At 45.0% G+C, this 27520-nt stretch overlaps 1 protein-coding gene across 1 annotated transcript in view; it reads left to right on the forward strand.

Annotated features, from left to right (window-relative positions):
- Positions 1-27520, forward strand: part of RYR3 (ryanodine receptor 3) — a 548626-nt gene that overhangs the window by 434822 nt on the left and 86284 nt on the right. The window contains exons 49-60 of the mRNA XM_081108039.1: positions 2191-2281; positions 4237-4377; positions 5803-5966; positions 14064-14142; positions 18503-18592; positions 19483-19629; positions 19808-19870; positions 21164-21239; positions 21410-21533; positions 24643-24758; positions 25348-25415; positions 26524-26645. Of these exons, the coding sequence (XP_080964165.1) occupies positions 2191-2281; positions 4237-4377; positions 5803-5966; positions 14064-14142; positions 18503-18592; positions 19483-19629; positions 19808-19870; positions 21164-21239; positions 21410-21533; positions 24643-24758; positions 25348-25415; positions 26524-26645 (1281 nt within the window). The remainder of the gene's footprint in view (positions 1-2190; positions 2282-4236; positions 4378-5802; positions 5967-14063; positions 14143-18502; positions 18593-19482; positions 19630-19807; positions 19871-21163; positions 21240-21409; positions 21534-24642; positions 24759-25347; positions 25416-26523; positions 26646-27520) is intronic.

Consider the following 27520-nt stretch of genomic DNA (forward strand, 5'->3'; position numbering starts at 1 on the left):
AACTATTTCATTCTCATTCCAAGATTATTGTAACTGGAAGAGAATTATATTCATAGAATTTTTCGGTCTTGAAAGAGAAAAAGCTGGGTAGATGCACTTACAGGCCTCTAGGAATCAGTAGGGTGCCTGGGTTTCCACTCTGCCACTCCCAAAGGAAGAGTAATGGCCCAGTTACTTGTGTAGATTGGTCTCTGCTTTTCTTCTCAATGGTGGCAAGGGAATAAATAATGAGTTTACACACTAGAAATCCTATCACCATTGATTCTGTAATTGGCTGGTAACTGTATCAGGAGCAGCTGCAGATCTTGCTCTGCCTTTTTCTAGATCTGAGCTCAGCATGTGTCTTAGAAACCAGACCAATCAAGGAGCCCTGTCTCGCAGCATAAGCTACTTCCTGGTATTAAAACCATGTTGGTGAGACTGATATCAGCTGCAAATGCTTCTAAAAAATCAGACCTTGGGGAAATTAGACTCTTACATCAAACTGAAAATGTAGCTAACAGCCCTATTACCACACTCAGAGGGGCTTCCACACTCCTCTTGGCCCACGTAAGCTCTAGCTACAGTGATGAGCTGGTTGAATTTAACTTGTTTATTTTTAATAAGTCAGGAATTAATAGAATTAGAGATTTATTTCATGCCTTGATTTTATTCAAGTTGGTCAATCTTAAGTGATATTCCTAACCCACTACACAATAATGTGAAAGTTGAGGCATTTTACATCATAATTACTAGAGTCAGCTACAAGGCCATTGACTGGCTATGTATTTTGACTGACCCCTTTCACTCCAGGGTTTTTTATCAACAGAGCAGCTCTAGGAAAAGTTATGGAACACATAAGTTTTATTGTCCATCTCTGTTTCCATCGATCTTCCTTGTAGATGCCTCTGAGGCTTTCCTTCCCGACATTCCAGCTCTTTACCCTCAAAGTGACTAACTTTACCTTCATGGTTCTTAGGAATCTGTGGAAGGAATTCATGGCTTCACAAACTGACCTTCTCTGTCAGATCGTGTGTATTATATGCACGTGCTTTTCTCTGCAGAGAATCTAGAGATTCTACTAGATTTTTTTAAAACTTGGTAATCTAATTTGGGACAACATGGATGGGCCTAAAGTGTATCACACTAAGTGAAATAAGTCAAACAGAGAAAAAAAATACCATATGATTTCACTTATATGTGGAATCAAAAGAAACAAAACAAAAGGAATGAACAAACAAAAGAGAAACAGACTCATAGATATAGACAATAAACTGACTGATGGCTGTTGGGTGGAAAAGGTGAAGGGATTAAGAAGTACAAATCGGCAGTTACAGAAGACTTTCAGGTATGTAAAGTATAGCATAGGGAATATACTCAGTAATATGATGGTGTCAGATGGGTACTAGACTTAAGGTGATCACTTTATAAGTTATATAAATGTCTAGTCATTATGTTATACACCTGAAACTATTATAATATTGTATGTCAATTATAATTGCAAAATAATTATTTAAATCTAAAAAAAAAAGATTTAAAAGTTTGGCAATCTGAAAATAAAGGCTAAATCAAACTTGCTTATCTCTCCTTCCTCTATCTCAGAATTCACCTGCATCCAATGCCAAGGCCATAAACTCTTTAATAATTTTATAAATCATTCCCTAATTAGTTAGTGTCTTTGCTGTTTAAAGGAGTGTTTTTAGGATGGAGACTTAGCCCAAAGAAATTATTCCAATAATGAGAATTTCAAAGATCAGATAGTAACTCAGGGGGCCGTAAACTTCCCTCCAGATCATGCCAGTAGGTGGCCTCAGATTCCACCTATGCAGCTCCTCAACTCCAGCTTCTCCCTCTGCAGAGCTCAGGAGGACTTGGGATCCTTATAGAATAAAAGTGCCTGCCTCTTCTTCCTGTTACAGTGGCTGGACTTTGAATGTGCATAAACCCTAGAACATCCTTTCACCTGGTGATTGGACTTTAACCTTAGGTACCTCAATTTATTAGCCACATGTCCCTCTTTCTGTATCTACCTATACTCTGTCTTTAAAGTGTTTTATCATGGGCTGTGCTTTACAAGAGCTTGTCTTTTAGGAGCTGATTGTTTTGAGGCTTCGTTCTAATAGATGGTTATTGCTGCGTGTTTCTTGTATTCTTTCTTATTTTCTTCCTTATTTTTTTATTCTATCCTGTTCTTCCTATTCCGTGCTGCAGTCACCTGAGGCCTTCCATGTTACAGCAGCTCCTGCGACGCCTTGTTTTTGATGTGCCCCAGCTCAATGAATACTGCAAAATGCCCCTGAAGGTAAGCCTCGCGCTTGTGACAGAAATACAGTCCATGGCACAGGACACTTGCCTTGTAGAACAGGATGTCCTCTCGATTTGGGAGCAAAATACATGCTAAAGGGGCTTCACTCCTTTGAGAGCTAATAAGATGCAACCTACAAAATGAAGCCCTCCCTGAGCGTGTCTGCTGGAGGAGACTTCCCGATTCATTAACTGCTCCAGTTTTCTGGGTTGGCTTTCCACCAAGCTCTTGTGACTTAGCAGAGGTTAGTGAAGCAACTTGGGTTTTGTGCCTTCCCGCCCTAATTAGGCTTTCAGAATATTTTCAGCCTCAAAAACCTGTGAAGGCTTATGATTATTCATTTAAGTACAGCAACTAAAACGTCCCTTTTCTCTTCCATACTATTTTGTGTTTTTTCTTTTATAACAGATCCCCCCATCCCCCCCCCGCTTTTTTTTTTTTACTTCTTTTTCTTTGCTGATGAAAAGGAAGGCCACAGAGCCTTCCCTTTTCTTTCTTTCTTTCTTTTTTTTTTTTTTTTGTTTGTTTTTTGTTTCCTCATTCCTGAATTTCTCATAAATTACAAACATTTTATCACTAGCACTGTGAGCATCTGAGTCTGGGGGGTGAGGGGCGGGGGTCATCGGAATCACCCCCCACACAAGAGGGCAGCTGATTTTTTGCTCTTTTCCCTTTGTGGCATCTGCGATAGAGCATTTTCAAAGGTGTCAGCCATCACCAAATATTCTGCCTGGTGATTTTAACAAAATTGTTTCTTTTTTCAGAAATAGTCCAAGCGAGGATTTCAAGAAGCATTTTACTAAGATTAAACAGAATTCCCGGGAGCCTTTAGTTCAGTCCTCTCTCTCCACACCAGCAGAGAGCAGCTTGCTCGCTGTCAGAGATTCCACCGCCCTCCAAGGGCTCATTTGTCTCTCCAACCCTAACCGCCCCAGTTCTGATCTCAGAAAGCACCTTGGCGGAAAGCCAGGGTTCTCGCAGTTCACGCTGGCCTTGCTTCCTCAGCAGGCCTGACTGTCAGCGAGATTCTGGCTCCCACAGAGGAGCCTATAAATAGTCCTCAGTAAGCCCACTTTTGCTTCTTAGATCAGGGATTTTTTATTGACTGTATTGGAGTGACATTGGTTAATAATATTATGTGGGTTTCAGGTGTACAATTCTATAACACATCATCTGTGTATTGTGTGTTCACCGCCCCAAGTCAAGTCTCCTTCCATCACTATTTACACTCCCTGTACCCTCTTCTACCTTCCCCCAACCCCCTTTCCTTCTGTTGTCTGTGTCTATGAATTTTGGTTTGTTTGTTTGTTTTCTTAATCCGTCCACCTTTTTCACCCAACTCCAAAACCCCTACCTTTCCCCTCTTAGAGGATGTGGAATCCCACCTGCTGGGATGGGAACATTGGCAGTGTACTTCTGCCCTCTGCTGGCCATATGTGAAACTGTTGTTACACGCAGGGCCATCAGATGGAGTGAAAGGGAAGGAAGTCATGGGCAGTAAGTAAGCAATCTAGAGAAAAATCTTCAGACTCACAGTCCCTTCCCCATACCAGCATGACCCAGCCAGCACCTTCCAGATTCATAAGCAAAGGTCTCAGAAGAAATTCTTCCTACTCCTGACTGACTGGAACAACACCCCGTGACTACTTTCAGAGTGTAGAATTTTCTCATTTGAGTGGAAATAGTGATCCATTCTTCAGTAACTGCCAGGGGCACCTTAGGAGGCACATGAATTAATTAGGCGGCTTCAGTTCTGGCTGGAGCTCATTAGGCAGGAAAGCAGACCATTCCCGGGGGTGGTTGAGGGCCTGTCTCTAGATGGCCCTCCTGTTTCCATGTTCGTTTCGCTCTCCTGATGGCTGCTTGCTGTTTTATTCTCCCCTGCACGTTGTCGATGCCTGTGGATCTTCGCTACCCCTCCCCACTGGTGCTGACCTGTTGGAACCTGCCAGCTCCTGACGAGCCACTATGAGCAGTGCTGGAAGTATTACTGCCTGCCCTCGGGGTGGGGCAGCTACGGCCTCGCCGTGGAGGAGGAGCTGCACCTCACGGAGAAGCTCTTCTGGGGGATTTTTGACTCCCTCTCCCACAAGGTAACGGGGTGCTTCTCGAACAGAGAGGGAAGCCCTCAGCGACCCCAGCTGCTACAGATCATAACGGCTAATCGCTGTTCAGCTTCACCCCGTGCTAGGCACTGCGCCAAGTACTTCCCAACTGTGTTACACTCATCCTTACCCCCAGCCCCTGAAATGGGAACTGCTCTAACCCCTCCTTTGACAAGTGAGGGAAAGTCTCAGAGCAATTGAATACCTTGCCAGACACACAAAGCTAGTACAGGGAAGAGCTACTACCAGAGTGAATCTCAAAAACACTTCCTGGCCTCAGTCTCTGTGACTGAGCCCACTGCCACTCCTTCCCTGACGTGAGGCCCCTGTTAGCTGGTCTTTGCCAGGTCCAGCCTAGAGGAGAAGTCATGACATCTGCTCAGGTCAGGATGTGGGATTCTAGGAGACTTCAGCCACAGTGAGGGAGGTTATTCAGAACCACTCGTTTAGGAAGGAGAACTGAGGGCCTCTGAACCCAGAGCCTCCCACACTGCCTGATGGAAACACAGCTGCGACTCAGAATTTCCACGTCCTCCAAGCCAGTTTATTTAGATTTTCGAGGTCATCGGCTTTAGGTCTGGCTTTCTTACAGAAATCTGGAACGTGTGTGTAGGTGTTCACCTGCACTTATGCTGTCTTCACTCCTGTAGTCCTTTGGTCTGTGTAAGCAGATCCAAAGATGTCCCTACCCCATGTTATCTGACTGGAATTCCTTCCTTGCCAGTTCAAGAGAGAATGGATGTGCTATGAGCAGTCTGCTGGTGATATCAACACATGGCCCACATCAGCTACTGCGGAGCCTAGCACAGCTTCGTATGCCCTCTCCAGCTACAGGTTGGGTCAGTTTCTTCGCGCCTCTACGGCAAGCAGGTTTATAGACATTTCTGGCCTAGTTAGAACCTGTTTAACCCTTTCTTAAAAATAACTATTTATGAGACACAGCTTTTTTAAAAAAATCCTCACCCAAGGATATGTTTTTGTTTTTAAGAGAGGAAGTGGGGAAAGAGAGAGAGAGACATTGATGTGAGAAAGAAGCATCAATTGGTTGCCTCCCGAGGGCACCTCAACTAGGGATTGAAGCCTAGCTATGTGCCCTAACCAGAAATCAAACCCACAACCTTTTGGTGTATGGGACGACGCTCCGGGCCAGGGCTAGGACATACTGATTTAAATCTTGATTTAACATTTTCCAATTTGAAGCAAATGGTGACTGGAGGACTTTGCAGACTGTGTTGTCATCCTCCAAGGACCCCTGGTTTCCACCAAGTGTGTTAAAGGGCTTCCCTGTTCCCCACGCTGGTTGACCTGGACAAATGAGGGCATGGTACTTTTCTCAGCTAATTGGGGGATGCTTCCACCTGATGGCCATGGGTCTGGTTTCTGTACCAACACGCTCTTTGGTTTTCCTCACAGAAGTATGACCCAGATCTTTTCCGAATGGCCCTGCCTTGTCTCAGTGCTATCGCCGGGGCCTTGCCACCCGATTACTTAGACACCAGGATCTCAGCCACATTGGAGAAGCAGATCTCAGTGGATGCAGACGGCAACTTTGACCCCAAACCGATCAACACCATGAAGTGAGTCCAGACCACCTCTAAGCTGGTCTTACGTTTTGTCCAGTGGCCAGTGTTTCTCTTTCAGAAGGTGGCAAGAAATATAAGAGTCTTTTTCTTCCCTCCTGCCAACACTTTGTCATTTCTCTTGACACTACAAGTCATATCAGGCACTGGATCTTTTTTTTTTTTTTTTGCAATTATTTATTTATTTATTTTTTTATTGCTTAAAGTATTACAAAGGGTATTACATCTGTGTCCATTTTATCCCCCCGCCCTAGACAGTCCCCCAGCCTCCCCTATCCCCCAGTGTCTTATATCCATTGGTTATGCTTATATGCATGCATACAAGTCCTTAGGTTCATCTCTTACCCCCCTACCTCCTGCCCCCCAACCCTCCCCGGCCTTCCCGCTGCAGTTTGACAATCTGTTTGAGGCAGCTCTGCCTCTGTATCTATTATTGTTCAAAAGTTTATAATGGTCTCTATTATCCATGAATGAGTGAGATCATGTGGTATTTTTCCTTCATTGACTGGCTTATTTCACTTAGCATAATGCTCTCCAGTTCCATCCATGACGTTGCAAATGGTAAGAGTTCCTTCCTTTTTAGAGCAGCATAGAATTCCATCGTGTAGATGTACCACAGTTTTCTAATCCATTCATCTACTGATGGGCACTTAGGCTGTTTCCAGATCTTAGCTATGGTGAATTGTGCTGCTATGAACATAGGGGTGCATATATCCTTTCTGATTGGTGTTTCTGGTTTCTTGGGATATATTCCTAGAAGTGGGATCACAGGGTCAAATGGGAGTTCCATTTTCAGTTTTTTAAGGAAACGCCATACTGTCTTCCATAGTGGCTGCACCAGTCTGCATTCCCACCAGCAGTGTACAAGTGTTCCTTTTTCTCCACATCCTCTCCAGCACTTGTCGTTTGCTGATTTGTTGATGATAGCCAGTCTGACAGGTGTGAGATGGTACCTCATTGTTGTTTTGATTTGCATCTCTCGGATGATTAGTGACTTTGAGCATGTTTTCATATGTCTCTTGGCTTTCTGAATGTCCTCTTTTGAAAGGTGTCTATTTAGGTCCTTTGCCCATTTTTTGATTGGATTGTTTATCTTCCTTTTGTTAAGTTGTATGAGTTCCCTATAAATTTTGGAGATTAGGCCCTTATCAGATATGACATTGGCAAATATGTTTTCCCACACAGTGGGTTTTCTTGTTGTTTTGTTGATGGTTTCTTTTGCTGTGCAGAAGCTTTTTATTTTGATGTAGTCCCATTTGTTCATTTTCTCTTTAGTTTCAAGTGCCCTAGGAGCTGTATCAGTGAAGAAATTGCTTCGGCATATGTCTGAGATTTTGTTGCCTTTGGATTCTTCTAGAATTTTTATGGTTTCCTGTCGTACATTTAAGTCCTTTATCCATTTTGAGTTTATTTTTGTGTATGGTGTAAGTTGGTGGTCTAGTTTCATTTTCTTGCATATATCTGTCCAATTTTCCCAACACCATTTATTGAAGAGACTATCTTGGCTCCATTGAATGTTCTTGCCTCCTTTGTCAAATATTAATTGAGCATATTGGTTCGGGCCGATTTCTGGGCTCTCTATTCTATTCCATTGATCTATATGCCTATTCTTGTGCCAGTACCAGGCAGTTTTGAGAACAGTGGCTTTGTAATACAACTTGATATCTGGTATTGAGATCCCACCTACTTTGTTCTTTTTCAGGATTGCTGCAGCTATTCGGGGTCTTTTTTTTATTCCAGATGAATTTTTGGAGAGTTCGTTCTAGATCTCTGAAGTATGCCGTTGGTATTTTAATGGGAAGTGCGTTGAATTTATAGATTGCTTTGGGTAGTATGGACATTTTAATGATGTTGATTCTACCAATCCATGAACACGGTATGTTCTTCCATCTGTTTATGTCTTCCTCTATATCTTTTTTCAATGTCCTGTAGTTTTCTGAGTACCGGTCTTTTACCTCTTTAGTTAAGTTTATTCCTAGGTAGCTTAATTTTTTTGGTGCGATGGTAAACGGGATTGTTTTTATAATCTCTCTTTCTGAAAGTTCACTATTGGTGTATAGAAATGCCTCAGATTTCTTGGGGTTAATTTTGTATCCTGCTACATTGCCAAATTCATGTATTAAGTCTAGTAGCTTTTTGACGGAGTCTCTAGGGTTTTGTATGTATAATATCATGTCGTCTGCAAATAAGGACAGTTTTACTTCCTCTTTTCCAATTTGGATGCCTTTTATTTCTTCTTCTTGCCGAATTGCAATGGCTAACACTTCCAGTACTATGTTGAACAGGAGTGGTGAGAGGGGGCATCCCTGTCTTGTTCCTGTTCTTAGGGGAAATGGTGTTAGTTTTTGTCCATTGAGTATGATGTTGGCTGTGGGCCTGTCATATATGGCTTTTATTATGTTGAGGTATGATCCATCTACTCCCACCTTGCTGAGAGTTTTTATCAAAAATGGGTGTTGAATTTTGTCAAATGCTTTTTCTGTATCAATTGATATGACCATGTGGTTTTTTTCTTTCAGTTTGTTTATGTGATGTATCACGTTTATTGATTTGCGGATATTGTACCATCCTTGCATCCCTGGGATAAATCCTACTTGGTCATGGTGTATGATCTTTCTGATGTACTGCTGGATCCGATTTGCTAAGATTTTGTTGAGGATTTTGGCATCTATGTTCATGAGGGATATTGGCCTGTAATTCTCTTTCATTGTGTTGTCTTTACCTGGTTTTGGTATTAGGGTGATGCTGGCTTCATAGAATGAGCTTGGAAGTGTTCCTTCCTCTTGAATTTTTTGTAGGAGTCTGAGGAGGATAGGTTTTAGTTCTTCCTTGAATGTTTGGTAAAACTCCCCTGTGAAGCCGTCTGGTCCTGGGCTTTTGTTTGATGGAAGCTTTTTGATGACTGCTTCAATTTCTTCCATAGTTATTGGCCTGTTGAGATTTTTAGATTCTTCCTGATTGAGTTTTGGAATGTTGTATTTTTCTAGGAATTTGTCCATTTCCTCCAGGTTGTCTAGTTTGTTGGAGTAGAGCTGTCCATAGTATTTTTTAACAATCATTTGTATTTCTGTGGGGTCTGTTGTTATTTCGCCTCTATCGTTTCTGATTTTGTTTATTTGGGTCCTCTCTCTTTGCTTCTTGGTGAGTCTGGCTAGAGGTTTGTCAATCTTGTTTATCCTTTCAAAGAACCAGCTCTTGGTTTCATTGATTTTCTGTATTGTTTTTTTGGTCTCTATGTCATTTATTTCTGCTTTAATCTTTATTATCTCCTTCCTTCTGCTCACTCTGGGGTTTTCTTGTTGCTCTCTTTCTAATTCTTTGAGTTGTAGAGTTAGCTGATTTACTACCATTTTTTCTTGTTTTTTGAGATAGGCCTGTAGAGCTATAAACTTCCCTCTCAGGACTGCTTTCATTGTGTCCCATAGGTTTTGGATTGTTGTGTTTTCATTGTCATTAGTTTCCAGGATGTTTTTAATTTCTTCTTTGATCTCATTGGTAACCCAATCAATATTTAATAGCATGCTATTCAGCTTCCAGGTGTTTGAGTATTTTGGTTTGTTTTTATTGTAGTTTATTTCTAATATTATGCCATCGTGGTCTGAGAAGATGCTTTTTATGATTTCAATCTTCTTGAATTTGGGGATACTTTGCTTGTGACCCAATATATGGTCTATTTTTGAATATGTGTCATGAGCACTGGAGTAGAATGTATATTCCGTAGCACTGGGGTGAAGTGTTCTGAAGATGTCTATTAAGTCCATCTGATCTAGTGAGTCATTTAGGATTGCTGTATCTTTGCTGATTGTTTGTCTAGAGGACTTATCCAGTGCTGTCAGTGGTGTATTAAAGTCCCCTACTATGATTGTATTGTTGTTGATCTCTCCTTTGATATCTTCCAGGAGTTTTTTTATGAATTTGGGTGCTCCTGCATTGGGTGCATATATGTTTACCAGGGTTATATCTTCTTGTTGAATTGATCCCTTTAGTATTATGAAGTGGCCTTCCTTATCTCTTGTTATGGCCTTCACTTTGAGGTCTATTTTGTCCGATATAAGTATTGCTACCCCAGCTTTCTTTTCCTTTCCATTTGCCTGAAAGATATTTTTCCATCCTTTCACTTTCAGTCTGTGTGAGTCCCTTCTAATGATGTGGGTTTCTTGTAGACAGCAGATGTATGGGTCATGTTTTTTTATCCATTCAGCCACTCGATGTCTTTTGTTTGGAGCATTTAGTCCATTTACGTTTAAAGTTATTATTGAAAGGTACTTATTTGTAGCCATTTCTTTTTTTGTGTGTGTGGCTGTTTTCTTTCTGAGCTTTTTATTATTTTTATACCAGTCCCTTTAGCATTCCTTGCATTGCTGGCTTGGTGGTGATAAACTCCCTTAGCCTTTTTTTGTCTGTGAAGCTTCTTATTTCCCCTTCAAGTTTGAATGATAGCCTTGCTGGATAGAGTATTCTTGGCTTCAGTCCTTTGCTTTGCATCACTTTGTAAATTTCTGTCCATTCTTTTCTGGCCTGATGTGTTTCTGTTGAGAAATCATTTGACAATCTAATGGGAGATCCCTTGTATGTAACTTTCCGTCTCTCTCTTGCAGCCTGTAAGATTCTCTCTTTGTCCTGAACATTTGCCATGGTAATTATGATGTGTCTTGGTGTGGGTCTTTTCGGGTTCACCTTGTTTGGGACTCTCTGGGCTTGTGTGACTTTTTTCTTCCCCACCTCAGGGAAGTTTTCTGATATTATTTCTTCTAATAGGTTTTCTAATCCTTGTTCATCCTTCTGTTGTTCTGGTACCCCTATTATTCGTATGTTGTTTCGTTTCATGTTGTCCCAAAGCTCCCTTAGGCTCTCCTCCTGTCTTTTAATTTTTTTCTCCAATTGCAGTACATTTTGGGTGTGTTTTGCTTCCTTGTCTTCTAATTCACTAATTCGGCCCTCCGCTTCTCCTAGTCTACTGTTGATACTTTCAATGGAGTTTTTCATTGCAGCTATATCACTCTTCATTTCTTCTTGGGTCTTACTTAAGTTGTTGATTTTTTCATCTGTTTCTTCTAGCTTCTTCCATATGTTATCGATTTTTTCATCTGTTTCTTCTTGCTTCTTGCAGAGGATGTTGATTTTTTCCTCCATCCGGTTTATGCACTCTAGGACCCTTATTCTGAATTCTTTGTCTGTCATGTTGCATGCCTCTGTATTACTTAGCTGCTTTTCTGGAGAGTCCTCCTTCTCTTTCCTTTGGGGGTTTCTTTGTCTACCCATGTTTGATCTCACTGACATATCTAGACGTTGAGTCGTTCAGTGGTTGCTCCCTTGGTGGCAGTGACTCCTTGGTCTGTGGTTGCTCTTCGGGTGGTTGCGGTAGCAGCTGCTCTTCAGTTGGCAGCAGCTCCTCTGGTGTGTGCTGTTCACAGCTGAGGCGGCTCTTCTGGCTGGTGGGGCGAGGCTTCACATACAGCTGCTGTTCCTCAGCAGAGGGTGTGGTGCTCTGGAGGTTGCTGTAGCTTCGATCTGCTTTCCAGGGGAGTTCTGCTCTTCCCGGCTGCAAACCGTCTCACCAGCTGAGCAATTTCACCAATTCGGGGTGGATGCTATTAGTTTCAGCTGCTCTCTCCATTTGCTCCGGGACAGGACCTGGGACGCGTCTGCCTATATCGCCGCCATCTTCTCCCCTCTGACAGGTTGGGGTCCAACCCCAGCAGGTCCAGTGGTTCCCAAAGGTGTTGATGGAGTCAGCGAAGAAGGAGTGACACGGAGACAGCGTTCAGTTGATCAGCAGCCGAGCCAGGTTCTCTAGCCAGGATCTCCAGCCAAGTTCTGTCTCAAGGCACTGGATCTTGACCTCGATTCCTGAAGGATTAATCCATCCATATCCGATTTCATACCATATGATTATATGCTAGGCTTTTGTTTTAGAGGGTGGGGTTGGTTTATTTATTATGAGACGGATGCTCTCCACAAATAAATGTCATCTGCGACATTGCAAGAACCACCCTGACAAATGAGGCAATTAATTTATTAATGAGTTTTTTTGGCAAAATCTTCACATTTTTTGAATTAGGCCTGTACAGTTCTAATTGCACCATACATCAAAACAGCTCCAGAAGTAGCACTCGGCTGAGCCCTGACAAGGCTTGGGTGTGACAGCAGAACAGCGTGGGGTCCTTATCGGGGACTGGCCCTGCTCTCCCCCATGCCAGGGCATGCTGAAACTTGGTTACAATCCTACAATATCACCTTTAATTTCTCCCTCTGATTCTCCAGCATCTCTCCTGGGGGATGATTAGGCCATGGATGAAACATGCTCAATTTTGGCTGGTGGCGGGTCCACCCCAGTTATGATTATGTGTTGTGGGGCATCTCTAGGTACATTCTAAGAGAAGAGCTCCAAAACGGCTTTAGAGTGAGCAGGGAAAGTAAGACATCCTATACAGCTCCTCGGACTTGTGTTGTGTGGCAGTAGTTCTCAAATGAGAGCCACAGCCTAAGCTCTTCCCTGGGGCTGTCAGCTTTGATAACATATAAAACTGTTATATGTTAACAATTAGTACACAGTCCATCAGATGGAGCATTGAGCTGAATGGATGGTGGGAAACAGAATTGAACCTGCTATAAGGATGAGATAAGAGGCAGGGTAAGCCATCGAGCTCAATGAAAATATAAGTGTGCTGACAGATGACAAATGGTGTAATAATGTGATGCTTTTATAAATATTACTAGTGACCCGTCGCTCAAAATCACGTGAGACCTGGGATCCCTCACCATGGGACCACCCCAAGTCCCAGAGTCCCGCCCTGCATGGCCGGCACACTGCAGGATGGCCCTGAGTCCTGGAGTGCCACCCCGATGCCCCGCCTCTGGGTTGCATGGAGCGGCCGCCAGGCTCTGCCCCTGCAGCATGCACACAGGGCTGCTGAAACCCCGGCAGAAGTCACATGAAGTGGATGCCGGGTCCCCCGCGCCCCCATGGGGTCGCAGGAACCCTGGAAGAAGCTGCTCGAAGTGGCCACTGGCCCCACCCCAGCTGCCCCGCCCCCGCTGCGCGCCGCCATCTTCTGATGGCGTTACAGCGTGAGGCTCAATTTGCATATTACCTCTTTATTATGTAGGAGGATGAGACAATGCTATACTCCAGCAATTTGTGTGCTAATGATGAGTGGTTCCATGTTGACTTGAGAGTTCTGGTTTCTTTGCATATACCTTGACATCAGTGTGGTTCTTCAAGTGATGTGAGTAATAGAGACTAACTCTGGCTAATGTGAGCAGAAAGGGGCTTTATTGCAAGGGTCAGAGGTCATTATCAGAACCTAGTGAAAGGCTGGCTAACCCAGCCTCAGCAGGAGCAGAAACCAGGACAGAGTGGCCAAGTGGGCAGTCTTCAGGCATCCCCATTGGATGAACCTCCTTGAAGAGTGTGCTGCCCTGGTCTCACCTGACTCAAGATTCAAATTCCTGGGAAAGTGAGTCTGAATGGCCCAGTCCGACGCCCACCTCAGTTCACATAAGACTGTGTGCAGTGTAGGATTTGTTCCTTACAGGAAAAGGGAGATGCTGTGGCCAACAGAAGGGACAAAAACTGCTAAACTGATGGAAATGACAGGTGTCTAGTGTACTTCCAAAACTGTACTATTTAAAGGTGAGTCACTGAACCCAAAAAGGTAGACACCCAGTTTTTTGTAACATTTGGTCCTCTAGCCACCACTCCTGCCACTCCCAGATTGCAGCCACAAGATGACAGGCCTGTGTCTTTGGATGAAGGGGTTCTCTCTGTGTAACCTAGACAGGTCTCTCCCAGGAGCCAAAGTGGTTCTTCAGGAGCCAAAAGAACCCATAACAGCTAGAGGGAGGCCACCTACACAGCAGAGCCTCCTGCAGAGTGGTCCCCTGATTGGACCTGGGTATGTCAGGTCTGCCACACCTTCTGCTCAGAAAGTTTCATGTACCTAGGGTCCAGCTTCAGCTTTGGGTTAGCTGATTGATCAAATCCAGCTTCAATGGCTGATTGTTGATTCTGGCCATCTTTTTAGCATGCACATGTGGCTGAGGTGCTTGGCGAGGTTGTAATTTGATTTTTTTTTTCCCTTCTCATTTCAGTTTCTCCTTGCCTGAAAAATTGGAATACATCGTCACCAAGTATGCTGAGCATTCTCATGATAAGTGGGCCTGTGACAAGGTAGGGATTATCCTCCAGCTGACATTTGTCAGAGGGAAAAATGGTCCAAGAACATTAAAGGGTCCAATGCTGGAAATCTGCCTGATGTGTCTAAGTGACAGGCTCACCAGGCCGAGAGCATTCATTATTTCTGAGCAGCACTCTCCCGGGGTTGGTGGAGGTCAGAGAAATAGGCGGAAGAAGCTGGAGGTGCTGCTTTCTGTATTTTTCTCAAGAAGATCATCGATTCTATGAGTGTTCACTTCTTTCTCAACATTGCATTCCCTGGAATTTGCACCCAAGCATGTGCTTGCATGTGTTCAACCTAAATGCTTAATGCAGGGTGGGAGGCTTTTATTCCATTTTCTCTTTGAATTTTTTTTATTTTTATTTTGTTGGAAAAGGGAAAATGAAATTAAAAGCCTTACCCCTGCATTTTGCCAAGAAGCTGGATTTTATTCTAGGGAGGGAGGACACACATCTTCCCATGGCAGCCAGCTGCGTAAGTCCCAGACTCTCCCTTATTAATAAGCCTGTCCATCTGGTGTTTAAAATTCCTCACCACATGAGGTCAGCCTGCTTAATGCATGTAATTGCTCTGTCAGCCCTTTAATGCTGGCAGGAGAGTGGGAGGAATGTGCCAAAGATGTCCAGGATTCCTGGGGGAGGCCGGCTAAGGGTTGGGGCCATTGCTCAGTTGCAGCTTCAGCATGGAGCTGAGGAGCAAGCCCACAGTGGGGCCACAGAAACCACCTCCATGCCACATGCCCTGGAGAGGGACACCTTGCACCACTGGCTCAGCCTTGGAGTTGGTCTGGGCTCATCTCCTATTCTTCCATCATCCCAGTTGGGGGCCAATGATCACAACAATCATTGTAATTGTAGGAAGGGCCAATACCTCATGGTTTGAAAGCAGGGGTTGGCTAAACTATTCTATAAAAGGCCAGATAGTGGACATTTTAGGCTTTGTGGCCAGAGAGCCTCCGTTGCAACTGCTCGTCTCTGCCATTACAGCACAGAAGCAGCCACAGATGTTGCATAGATGAAGGTGCATGCCTGCGCCCAGTAAAACTGTGTTTATGGAACAGATGGTCGGCCAGACTTGGCCCAATGGCTGTAGTTGGTTGACTCTTGCTCTAGACTCTAGACTCTAGAGTCTAGAGCATCTGTATTTTCTCAGCACTCGTTGCATATGCCACTGGGCCAGCCTGTGGAAGAGGGAAATGCGGCCCCCCATCAGGCCATGGCCACGGCCCATCTGTCAGTAAGCCATGTGGATTTGCCTCCTTAGTCTCTCCTCAGTGCAGACCGGGCTTGTGGCTGAACCCCAGGGCTGTAGTCCGAGTTGTCATCTTCTTTTGCCCAGAAGGTTGTGATGATCTCCTAACTAGTCTCCCCTCAAGCGCTTTCCCAGCCTGCCCTTCACACCGCAGGCAAGTGACAGCTTCAGTGTACAGATCTGTTGATATCCTACCACTGCTCTCCATCGCAGCCCCTTCTCCTTGTTAACGTTCCTTAACAGCTTCTAACTATTTTTAATATACAGGTCAAAATCTTTAATGTGCCTGATAGGCACAGCCTAATCTGGCCTCTACTGCCATCTCTAACATCACCTTTCCTTTCACCCTCTGCCCTCCAGCCACATCCCCTTCTTTCTACCCACTGCCCACCACACACACACACACACACACACACACACACACACGCACACATGTGCCTGAAACCCTCCTCTAAAGCTGGGGATCTTAATCCAGCATCTTGAAGGGTTCAGGAATCTGGAGAAGGCCCTGTGTGTAAATTAATAAAGAGTCCAGAGACAAAACATAATTTTGAAAGGCATTTTGGGGGGCCAGAGGAGCTTGGCTAAAGGAACCAAGTTCTTCTGTCTCTCTGGACCCCTTGCTTTTTATTAACACAAATTGTCCTAAAGCAAGTTAGATATACACATCAAAAGACAAGGTTCAGTATACAGAATCCATTGATGGATTGGAGGAACTGCCTTTAGCTGTTCAGGTGTTTGGCCAGTAGGAGGCAATAACATGTAGATTGAAATGCCCTCAGCTGTCTGGCAGCAAGCAATCATTTATGCATCCTTTTCAGGTTTGGGAAAATGCCCTCAGCCATTTCCAGATGATTCAGCCATGTTGATATGCTGGAATTGGCTTCTGGCACTCCTCTGACTGAGCCAGGTGCCCATCTGCACTCAGACACGTGCACACACCATTTATCAGCTCATCCTGCAAATACCCATCCACATGTGAATTCCTGGGATGCCTCCCTCCCAGATGTCTCAGATATAGGCCCTTTTGACACCTTGTTCTTTTCCATCATAGTATTTCCCTTGCAGCTTTACATAGTTATATTTATAACAGTTATACATTTATGCCAGTTATCAACTATACATTTACTGGTGTGGTATTTGATTACTCTCTCTCTTCACTAGACTGTAAGCCTCACGTTTGCAAGGAAACATATTTGTTCACCATTGCCAGATGGACATCAATTATCTAACAAGAAAAAGAATATTTTTTCTGTCCTCAAGAACTCTACAGTCTTACAGAGACCAGACTGGTGGCTGCCACCGGGGAGGGGGGTTGGGACACTGCATGAAAGAGGTGAAAGGATTAAGAAATACAAATCAGTAGTTACAAAATAGTCATGAATATAAAGTAGAGCATAGGGAATATAGTCAATAATATTGCGATAACGATGTGTGGTACCAGGTGGGTACCAGAAATATCAGAGGGACTGCTTTGAAAAGTATATAATTGCCCAACCACTATGCTGTACACCTGAAATCAATACAAAATAACACTGACAGTAACTGAAAAAAAATTTAAATAAATTAATTAAAAATAAAAGAACCCTACAGTATTACGGGAGAAACAGAATAAATCAGCCATGGTGGCACAGGGTGTCCACTGCTGTGATGGGCATGAGCACAGCATTAGAGCACACAGGAGGAGTCCCTAGTCCCATAATGGGAGTCCAGGGACACTTCCTTGAGCTGGTGACACCTACAGTAAGTGACAAAGGACAGGTAGTTTGGGCACAGAACACCAAGCGTACTGTAAGCTATGGGGGCAGCAGGTACAGATCTAGAGAAGAAAGAGAGAGTGTGGTGGCTTTAGGGAACCCTAGTTCAATATGGCAGGACATGGAGTGGGGTAGGGGAAGAATGGTGAGATGAGTCTGGACAGGCAACGAGGTCTTTGTTATATCTTTAGAGGCCAGAAAGTGTTTGCATTTTGCCATGATGGCAGCTGGGAACCAGAAAATATTAAAGCAGTCTAGTGCCCTGATGGGGGTGATTTTGTAGATCTCATCTAGCAGTGCTGTAGAAAATGGGTCAGAAAGGTGGTGGACTGGAGGCACGGGGCCTGTGTAAGAAGCCGGTGCAGTAACCCAGGTGATTACTGGCGGTGGCCTGAACTAAAATCCTGGCGGGAGATGGGAGGGGGGACCATGTGAGGAGATGCAGAGGAAGAGGGGCTGTCAGGGAAGATTCCCACATTTCTGGCTCAGGAAGTGAGTTTAAGCTGGTGCCATTCCCTGAGGTAGAGGGAACCCCAGAGGCGGAGCCACTCTGAGAAGTAAAATGCAGGCTCAGTGCAGGCATGTTGGAGGAACCTGTGGAAACATGGAAGCAGAGCTTTTGTAGGTTTGGAAATTAGGAAAGAGATCTGGGCTGGACATACTGAGTCCTCATATGGACTGTGGATTCCAATCGTATCACCCAGGGGAGAGTGTGCCCAGTGAGAAGGGACAGAACCTTGAGACACATTAACAAGTGGGCAGCGGCAGAGATTAAGCAAAAGCAGCCAGGAGTCTTTAAGCTGTGAGGTTACGGAAGTTGGGGACACGTGCCTGCCTCTGTGCCTACGGTGCCTAGGACAGAGTCCGGCACCTACAGTAGTAGGCATGCAAACAGTGTTTGTTGAGGGACTCTTGAAATTCTTAAACTTCTGTGACTCTCCGCATTGCTACAGTTCTGCTATGGGGATGGCGGACAGGGGTGCAGTGGCCAGCGGGTCCTCACAGGCCTTTAGCCTTGACTTCTGTCCCCGCCTGAGAACACTGCCAGAAGCATTGTTCTCAGGTCTTTTGAAACATCCTTCTGTCTGTCGTGAGCCTGAAACACAAGCGAGTCAGTGGAGGGGACAGCAGCTAAAACAAGAAGAAATGAAGGAGCGGAGTTCAACATTCAGGGGCAGAGAGCCTGACAGCCTGAATGGATCCATTAGACATTTCGCGGGGGCAATTTCCGAGCTCTGTCACCCTCCATTATTCCGTTCGTTCAGTGCAGACAGAAACTGGGATGTGGGTCGCATAGCGGGGCTCCTAGGGTGCCAAGGGTTTTGAAGTGAGAACCTTTCTGCAGAGTCAGAGCGGGTGGAAATATGGAATTTCCCTGGACGAGAACATGAAGACCCATCCACTGATAAGGCCCTTCAAGACATTGACGGAGAAGGTAAGGAGCGGGCCTCAGGTCACACTGCGCAGCTTCTGGTGTCCTGCCCTGGGGACTGTCAGAGGAGGTCCGGGCACATTCACCCTCAGCGCCTTAGAGACTTTCAAACGCAGTCAACTCCTCACCACCTGGGACGCCTGGGGGCCAGCCTTGGTCTGTTCTTAGGCTCTGAGAGCCCCTTGGAGAGAAAAGCTCAGCTCAGCACTTCGAGGCGGAGCCAAATGCATTTGTAGGCCACTTGCTGCTGAACTAGGAAGGGCTTCTGTTCGATTGTTGAGGCGGGAAGAGGGGTAGTGGGAGATAACCAGGGAAGATAACAGGAGTAGAAAAGAGAGTCCCCAAGGACATACACAGGTCTCTTGGGGTTTTTTAACTAAAAAATGTGGCTCAGCCCACTCTGAGTTCCTCTCTGCGGTCAGTAGGGTTCTCGGTACGCGCTAGGCCTGGGGTCACATGTAAAGGGCAGCATGCATACCTTGTGTGCATATTGACCACCTATGAAGCTTTGAGGAGAATTCTAAGTCTCAGAAACTCCCATGCTCCAAGGAGAGCTTTGGCAGATGCTCTGGCGAGTCCCCTCTTAACCAGCTGCTAGAACAAGAGAAGTCACTCTCTGTTCTTGCTCCTCTTTATCCCCAGCCTGTGGGTGATGTCTGGTTCATCCCTCTGGGGGCAGGAGACTTTGGGGTCTTATATTTAAAAACACCAGAAAGACTGACTGCATGCTTCGGCAGGGGGAGAGGGGTGCTGCAGAGGGATTCTGAGCTAGGGGGAGGATGCCGGAACCAGTTAGCACCCCCTCCATCGTGGGACCCACTTCCACAGGGAGACACGCCAGGCAGAGTGCTGGGCGTGCCCTGCAAAGCTCTCCTGCTCAAATTTTCTTCCAGGAGAAGGAAATTTATCGCTGGCCAGCCAGAGAGTCCCTGAAAACCATGCTGGCTGTGGGCTGGACTGTGGAGAGGACCAAAGAAGCAGAAGCCCTAGTTCAACAACGGGAAAACGAGAAGCTTCGAAGCATGTCCCAGGCCAGCCAGGTATGACGGACACCACGGGGCCCGCCTAGGAAAGCCCTCCTGGGGGGTTCCCAGGCCAGGACCACCCATCGGGAGCCCTGGGGGTCCCTGGGACCCATCTCTGGTGGCTGATGTTGGGATGCTGGTGAGAATAAGGAGAATAACAGCAGCCCCGGTGACCCTGCCTGTGCTTCCCTAGGGCAACAGCTACAGCCCTGCCCCTCTGGACCTCTGCAACGTGGCGCTCTCCAGGGAGCTGCAGGTCAGTGTCGCTGCCTCCAGGGCAGCACAGCTTGCTCCCCAAAGCCCCCAAGTGCAGCATATATTGCCCTCCAAGAGTTTGTTGTGTTTTAAAGAACAAAAAGAAGGGAAACAATGCCTAGAACATCTCACCACTAAAATACAAACCTTGAAAAGGGGCACATTGGGCAGAGGCCACAGGGAAGGGCTCAGCAGAAGTAAGCAATCATCTAAGAAGGTGAGGCTTTGTACTTCAACCAGGAACATCCTAACAGGTAATCACTCAACAAAAGGAGGAACAAACAAATTACTGTATCAAAACCCACAACAGGCCCTAGCTGGCTTGGCTTGGCTCAGTGGATAGAGCGTCGTCGGTGGGGGGTTTGAATCCGGTAAAGGATATATGCCTGGGTTGCTGGCTCGATCCCCAGTAGGGGGCGTGCAGGAAGCAACCAATCAATGAATGTCTCTCATCATTGATGTTTCTATCTCTCTCCCCTCTCCCTTCCTCTCTGAAATCAATAAATAAATATATATATTTTTTAAACCCACAACAGAACTGATAACAGCTAGGCAAAAATCTGTGCAAAGACCCCTGGGAGTGGGGGTGCTTTCCTGGTCCCAGTAGGTCCCCCCAACCTTGAGGACACTTGCATATCTCATAGCAGATTCACTTGAGTTCCCAGAAGGTGCAGACAGGCAATCGAGTAGGACTTAGGCACATACACCAACAAGATGAAATTAAAGGCCTTAAGCTGCCTCCGCCCAGTCCTGAACACACAGCCAGGCGTGACCGGCCCCAGCCAGGGGCCATTGCTCCCTCAGACCTACCCTTTGGCTTCAGAGAAAGTTTCTTTCCAAAGTGCACATATGAGGTCACTGTTTCATGAACCTTAGAGAGATAATTCTATCTGGGAAATCTAATTTGCAGCAGTCTTCCCTAAGACATGGCTATTTTTAGTTTGCTAAGCTAAAGGCTTTCAGGGATTCTAGACTTTTCCTTCACCGGCACTTCCAGCTCCCAAATCTCAGGTCCTATGGCAGATCAAGTGCTACCAAAATGCACTTCCAAACGGAAACGTGTGTATGTCGTGAATGCATCAAACCGCCAGGATAATAAGTTACAAGGGAGGGGCAGAATCCGAAACTGTTTTCTGTTGTATGGGAAGATATAAAACTAATGAGGTGCCGAAGCAGACTAACATACTGTTAGCATTTGGTGGAGCTCTGCCCCCCAGGCTGCCTGAAAAGCCCGGCAGTCATGAGCCTGTTGTCTTGCTTTCTCTCTGACGGTCCTCTGCCTGGTGGGACACAGGGGATGGTGGAGGTCATAGCTGAGAACTATCACAACATCTGGGCCAAGAAGAAGAAGCTGGAGCTGGAGAGCAAAGGTGAGTCTGGTTCCCAACATCCCCCCGAAGGTGATCCTGGTTCCCAACATCCCCCCGAAGGTGATCCTGGTTCCCAACACCCCCCCGAAGGTGAGCCAGGGCAGGTGTGCTTCCCCGGAAGCGCTAAGGAAGAGCGAAATATGTTGTCATCTCTCACTTTCCTGACCCAGGTGGTGGCAGTCACCCTCTTTTGGTTCCATATGACACCTTGACTGCCAAGGAGAAGTCTAGGGACCGAGAGAAGGCACAGGACCTGTTTAAATTCCTCCAAGTGAATGGCATCGTGGTGTCTAGGTAAGTCGTCTTCCAGGTGATGTTAGCGCGCTGGGCGGGCTTGGAGGTGTGGTCTCCCTCTCCAGGTATTTAATCACCTGCCTACAAAACGGGTCAGAGCAAGGATAGTGGGTGTCTTTTGAAATAAGAAAAATATTTTATTTTGCAGGATGAAGCCCTCTTTCCTGACCTAAACAGGACCAATCAATATTAATTTTAAAAATCGGTTACAGCACAGTATAAACTAACAAACAAAACAGAAACAGGCTCATATACACAAAGAACAGACTGAAGGTGGCCAGAGAGGAGGGAGTTTGGGGACCTGGATGAAAAGGGTGAAGGGATTGAGAAGTACAAACTGGTAGTTACAAAATAGTCACTGGGACCTAGAGTGCAGCATAGGGGCTGTAGTCAATGATACTGGAATAACTATCTATGCGGCCAAGTGGGTACTGGAAATTTCGGGGGTCTCACTCTGTATATGACTGTCTAAGGCTCTAAGCACTATGCGATACACCTGAAACTAATGCAAAAATAACATTGAATGTAAGTGGTAATGGGGAAAAAACTTTAATAAAATGGGAAAAATTCAGTTACAGCAGAGTCATGACAAATTATACACACACACCGTAAACATTTCATTGTAACTTAAAACATGTAAATATGCAATCGTTCACAAGTCTTGGGCTCTAGGCCAGGCCTTTCTGTGTATGCTGCCCATTGATTGCAGTAATAAACCACATCCATCTGCATCCCCAGCGCTTTGCAATCATGGCTTTTCTTTAAATCAGCGAGACTTAAGGCACATGCTAAACAATGGAAGTGCAGTATTCTTCTAGGTGCTTAAGTGTGTGTGTTTTTATTTCCTCCCCTATCTTTTACAGTTTTCTCACCCATACCTACTTTAAAAACTATGTATTTGGCCCTGGCTGGGTGGCTCAGTTGGTTAGAGTTTCATCCTGTACACCAAAAGGTTGTGGGTTCTATCCTTGTGGTCAAGGCACATATGGGAGGCAACCAATCATTGTTTCTCTTTCTTTCTTTCTTTCTTTCTCTCTCTCTCTCTCTCTCCCTCTCTCTCTCTCTCTCTCTCTCTCTCTCTCTCTCTCTCTCCCCCCCTCTCCCTATCTTTCTTCCTCTCCCTGCCCCTCCCTCTCTCTCTCTAAAATCAATAAGCAGATCCTCAGGTGAAGATTAAAAAATATATATGTACATGTATGTATTTGGTTGCAATTGCAGGTCTTTGCAAAATATGCAACTTAGTTCTCATAGAATCAACAGTTCTCTTGACACTTATTTTGTTGTTTTATATACTATTTAATTAAGTTACATAACAATAATAGTACACATCAGTGACATTTTATCTCAAACTTAGATTTTTCAGAATTATCTAGGCGAATGTTTTATAGGAGAATGATCTTAGCTGCTTACATCTTAAAAGTAGAACCGGTTTTCCTGCTGGTCAAAGGCCAGTGGTGGGCTGCGCTGCATAGGGCCCTGTGTGCTGAGCACTTTGTGGAGTGAAAAGCAAGCCAGTGTTCCTATCTGATAGAGCCATTCCTCCTAAAAGAAATGTTTGCTGAGCCAGCTGCTGTTTCTTTTTGTTTCCTACAGAATTTTGCTACTGAATAGCAGAAAACCAACTAAAAGCCTATACAAATATCTCGGTTATATCTCATATAAAAAAATAACTAAATGTATTTGCCATATTGTCGAGCAGGAAAGGGCAGGTCATGGGAGACAGCCTCCAGGGAGGCATGTGAGAAAGGCTCCCATCGTCATTTTAATCCCAATCTTAACACCAAGAATGCATACTGTGATTTGCTGATAAATCACTTGCTCGCAGAAATGAAAAGTTCCTCTTTACTATAACTAACGAGAAAATCAAGGAAATAGGAGGGAAAAGAAGAAAGATAATTGAATTGAGGAAACATGTCCTAGTGGCCATTTACCATGGGCCAGAGCCTGTGGTGGGCACGTGGACCTATAGATGAGGAGGCGAGGTCCCTGTCACCACCGAGAACTCCTGGTTTCTGCTTCTCACAGCTCAGACCTGCTCCATCCTCAGCGTCCCCTCCCTCAGTGGAAGGGAGCACCCTTCTCTGGTGCTCAAGCCAGAAACCTTGGCTCTCCTCTTCTTCTCCCAGCCCACATCCAATCCTTCAGGAAATTCTGATGGTTCTGCCTGTAAGATACCTAATATCTGATCACTTCTCACCACCTCCATGCTGTCATCATGAAAGAGCCTCCTACCTGGGCTCCCTGTTTCAACCCTTGTCCCCAGAGTCAACTTTAAACCTAGCAACTAGAGTAACTCTGTTACAGTGTAAGTCATAGCATGTCATTCCTCTATTCGAAGGTTTCAATAGCCTCCCATCTTGGAGCAACAGCAAAATTCAAAGTATGGAGCACAGGGCCCTAATGATTTAGTTCCCTGCCCACCTACACCCTCCTGATTGCCTGCTCACTTCCATGCCATCCACACTGGCCTCTGCCATATGCCTTCAACTCAGCATGCATGCTCCCACCTCAGGACCTTTGCATCTCCGCTCCCTATGATGCAAAGCTCTTTCCCCAGATGTCTGTAAGCACATTCACTCACCTCCCTCAAGCCTTTACTCTGATATCCTGCACCTCAGGAGAGCAGAACTGATTATTCTGTTTAACCCTACAATCCACTCTCCCCCAATTCAGACACTCTCGGGCCCCTTCATCCTGCTTTAATTTTTCTTTTCTTTTTTTCACAAAACTTATGAACTTCAAGCATTCCATATAATTGATATCTTGTTTTCTATAATTTTTTTTGTCTGTCTATAGCTAGCATGTAAGTTCCAGGAGGGCGGGGGTTCTTGCTTGCTTCTCTGACTTATTCTCAGCTCAATATCTGTTGAATAAATAATAAAGATATTTTTGAGAAAAAAATCTTTTCAGAAATTATTGTAGCACAGGTGTTGCGTGCTCAGAGAGGCAGTCCCAAGTACAAAGGGAAATTAGTCAAATGAATTGACCACTGAGCCAGAATAAGGATTCACATTTGGAAAATGAAGTCAATGCAGGCAGGATTGCTGATGCACCAAAGTCACGTAGTTATCTCTGTTGCTTCCCGGGGTTTACCCGCTTCCGACCTTAGAGGTATGAAGGATATGGAGCTGGATGCCTCCTCCATGGAAAAGAGGTTTGCCTATAAATTTTTGAAGAAGATCCTGAAATATGTTGATTCTGCTCAAGAGTTTATTGCCCATTTGGGTAAGTATCCTTGCAATATGTCACAAACATGTATGCTTCTCATAACATCTCACCGTATCAAAGAATTTGATATTTCTTTATCAAGGAATGAGGCCCTCAGACCGTAGCTGTTCGTGATTCATTTAGGATATGTGGGGAGGAAACAGTGGCAGAGGTCCCTCCCCACCCCACCCAACTTCAAAAAAATCAGTTTCATGCTTGGTTTCCATGCTGGGTTTGATTGAACCCCTTGTCATTTTTTTCATATAACTTGTCCTATTTTAACTTTCCCTTTGTTTTGCTTTGAGACCATGGGCATATGACTTGCCCTCTCTGAAGCTCCTTTCTCATCAATAAAGTGGAGAAAGGGAAAATAATAATTTTTAATTTAAAAAAATTAAGTGGAGAAAAGGATAGTGAAACAGCTTAGAGAATTGACACAGGAAGTAACTAACCAGCACAACTGTAAAGTCCTTTGTAAAATAAAAGATACTTTGTCAAATGGCCTGTTCGTGCGTGGCCTTGAGAAGAGCTGCTCTGTTTCTAAAACACTGTGACTAGTTCCTGTTTTTTAACTCTGACCAACTTGGTGTTACTTGTGTCTTTGTAGAAGCCATTGTCATCAGTGGGAAAACTGAAAGGTCTCCCCATGACCAGGAGATCAAATTCTTTGCCAAAGTAAGTGACTCCCTGTGCATATCTAATTACTTTCTTCTTAGGATCCCTACGGTTTAGGGTACAAGTTAAGCCGGCCCCACAAAGATATCCAAAACTCCAATGGCTCCGATGAGACAGACATTTCTCCTATTTCTCTCCTGTGGAACATTCCTGAGGCAGAAAGGTGGTTCAAGGAGGCAGCCAGCCTGCTCTGCTCCACGCATCACCCAGGGTCTCAGGCTTTTCTCTGATGCTCCACTGTCTCTTACGGTGCGGTCTGTGTCCCTGTGGTTCTAACAGGCTCACCCGTACCATATCTGTGGGAAAGGGGGAAGGGAGAGAGGGAAGGGAGAGGGGAGGGCAAGCTGCTACTTTTTTAAGAGCTTTCCCAATGGCTAGAACTTAGTCACTTTAGCCTCACCTAGCTAGAAAGGAGACTGGATAGTGCATTCTCCAGTTTGGTGACATCATCCCAGCTAAAACATGGGGGGTTTTATTGCTAAGAGAAAGACAGGGGGGTGAATCTTGGCGCCAATGAGCAGTCTCTGCCAGACAGCCCCATTCAGAGGACTAATTGCATGGGCAGCCGTGGGTCAGCCGTGTTCTGAGAAGCAGTGATAGAATGTGCCAGGCTAGTATTGCTGGGCCAGGTACCTGTTGGATGCCATGCCCAGGAAGTCATGTCTCAGTGCAGGTGACCCACAGGAGCCCCCTGACAATGTTGACTCGGGTCTGTGCTCATTGGTGGTCTTATCCTTTCACACACACCAGGACCTCTGGGTGCAGGCACAGAAGAGGAAAATGTGTTAGAAACAGAATCACTGAGTAGTGCAGAGGTGGGGAACCTTTTTTCTGCCAAGGGCCATTTGGATATTTATAACATCATTCCAGGTCCATACAAAATTATCAACTTAAAAATTAGAATCCTATATTTGGTCAAACCATTAATTAATTCACCCCAAGAGCCTTGGCAGGGCATGCAACCCGTGGGCCGGGCGTTCCCCACCCCTGGGGTAGAGTTTCCTGGAAGGTCAGAGGCTTTTGTTCACTGAGCATGAACTTTTTCAAAGGAACCAAAGGAAGGTTTTTGTCTGACTTCCTGGAAGTTAATTTCTGGTTGGTTTTCCAGGTGCTCCTCCCGCTGGTTGACCAATACTTCACCAATCACCGCCTCTACTTCCTGTCATCCCCGCTGAAGCCCCTTAGCAGCAGTGGGTATGCCTCCCATAAGGAGAAAGAAATGGTGGCCAGGTGAGTCTACGCAAGAAAGAGAAGGTCCTGGTGCTGATGTGGTTTATATAAACCTCCAGATTCCTGGAGGCTCAATGAGTCTTTTGAAGAAAATGCACTGTATCCTGATGATTGGCTCAGAGGTTTTGGTTATCACCCATTTTTTAAAGTAATTTTATTCATACTTATCTATGTATTATTATCTTGGCAGCATAGAAAAGTGCACTGTTTGGGGGTTTCAGTAGGGCTGGGGGAAAATTTATATATCAGGTTAACTTCTATCCTGAAATAACATTTAGAAAAAGGTGAAGGTAATTCTGCAGTTTAGGAAAAGCAAACACAACATTGAGAAGAAGCAGATTAATGCTGTGTTCAATCCCATTCTTACCAGGCTTCTGAAGCTTAAAATTTAGGAACAGAATCATATCTTACAAATTCTGGTGTGGACGATCTGAGATTTGCAATCTAGAGCAACATAATTCAAATTAAATTCTTAATAGGGAAACATTTTTTTATCAAGAGAACCAGCCCTTGCCCAGCCAGCATGGCTCAGTGGTTGAGTGTCGACCCATGAACGAGGAGGTCACAGTTCAATTCTCAGGTTGCAGGCTAGATACCCAGTGTGGGGCGTGCAGGAGGCAGCTGAGCAATGATTTTCTCATCACTGATGTTTCTATCTCTCTCTCCCTCTCTCTTCCTCTCTGAAATCAATAAATATATATGTATTTTTTTAAAGTACCAGCTCCTCTACATTTTATAGGGCATAACACATGGATGCCTCAACAGAGAAGAGCAAAAGGGATGCTTCATGATCAGGCTCAGAGATGGATTCCACCATGCCTCAGGTTCTCTCTGGGTTTGATTTATGAATGGCAAAGAGTTAAAGACTGTAATGA

This window comes from Myotis nattereri (assembly GCF_964212035.1).
Source record: "Myotis nattereri genome assembly, chromosome: 1".
Lineage (NCBI taxonomy): Eukaryota > Metazoa > Chordata > Mammalia > Chiroptera > Vespertilionidae > Myotis > Myotis nattereri.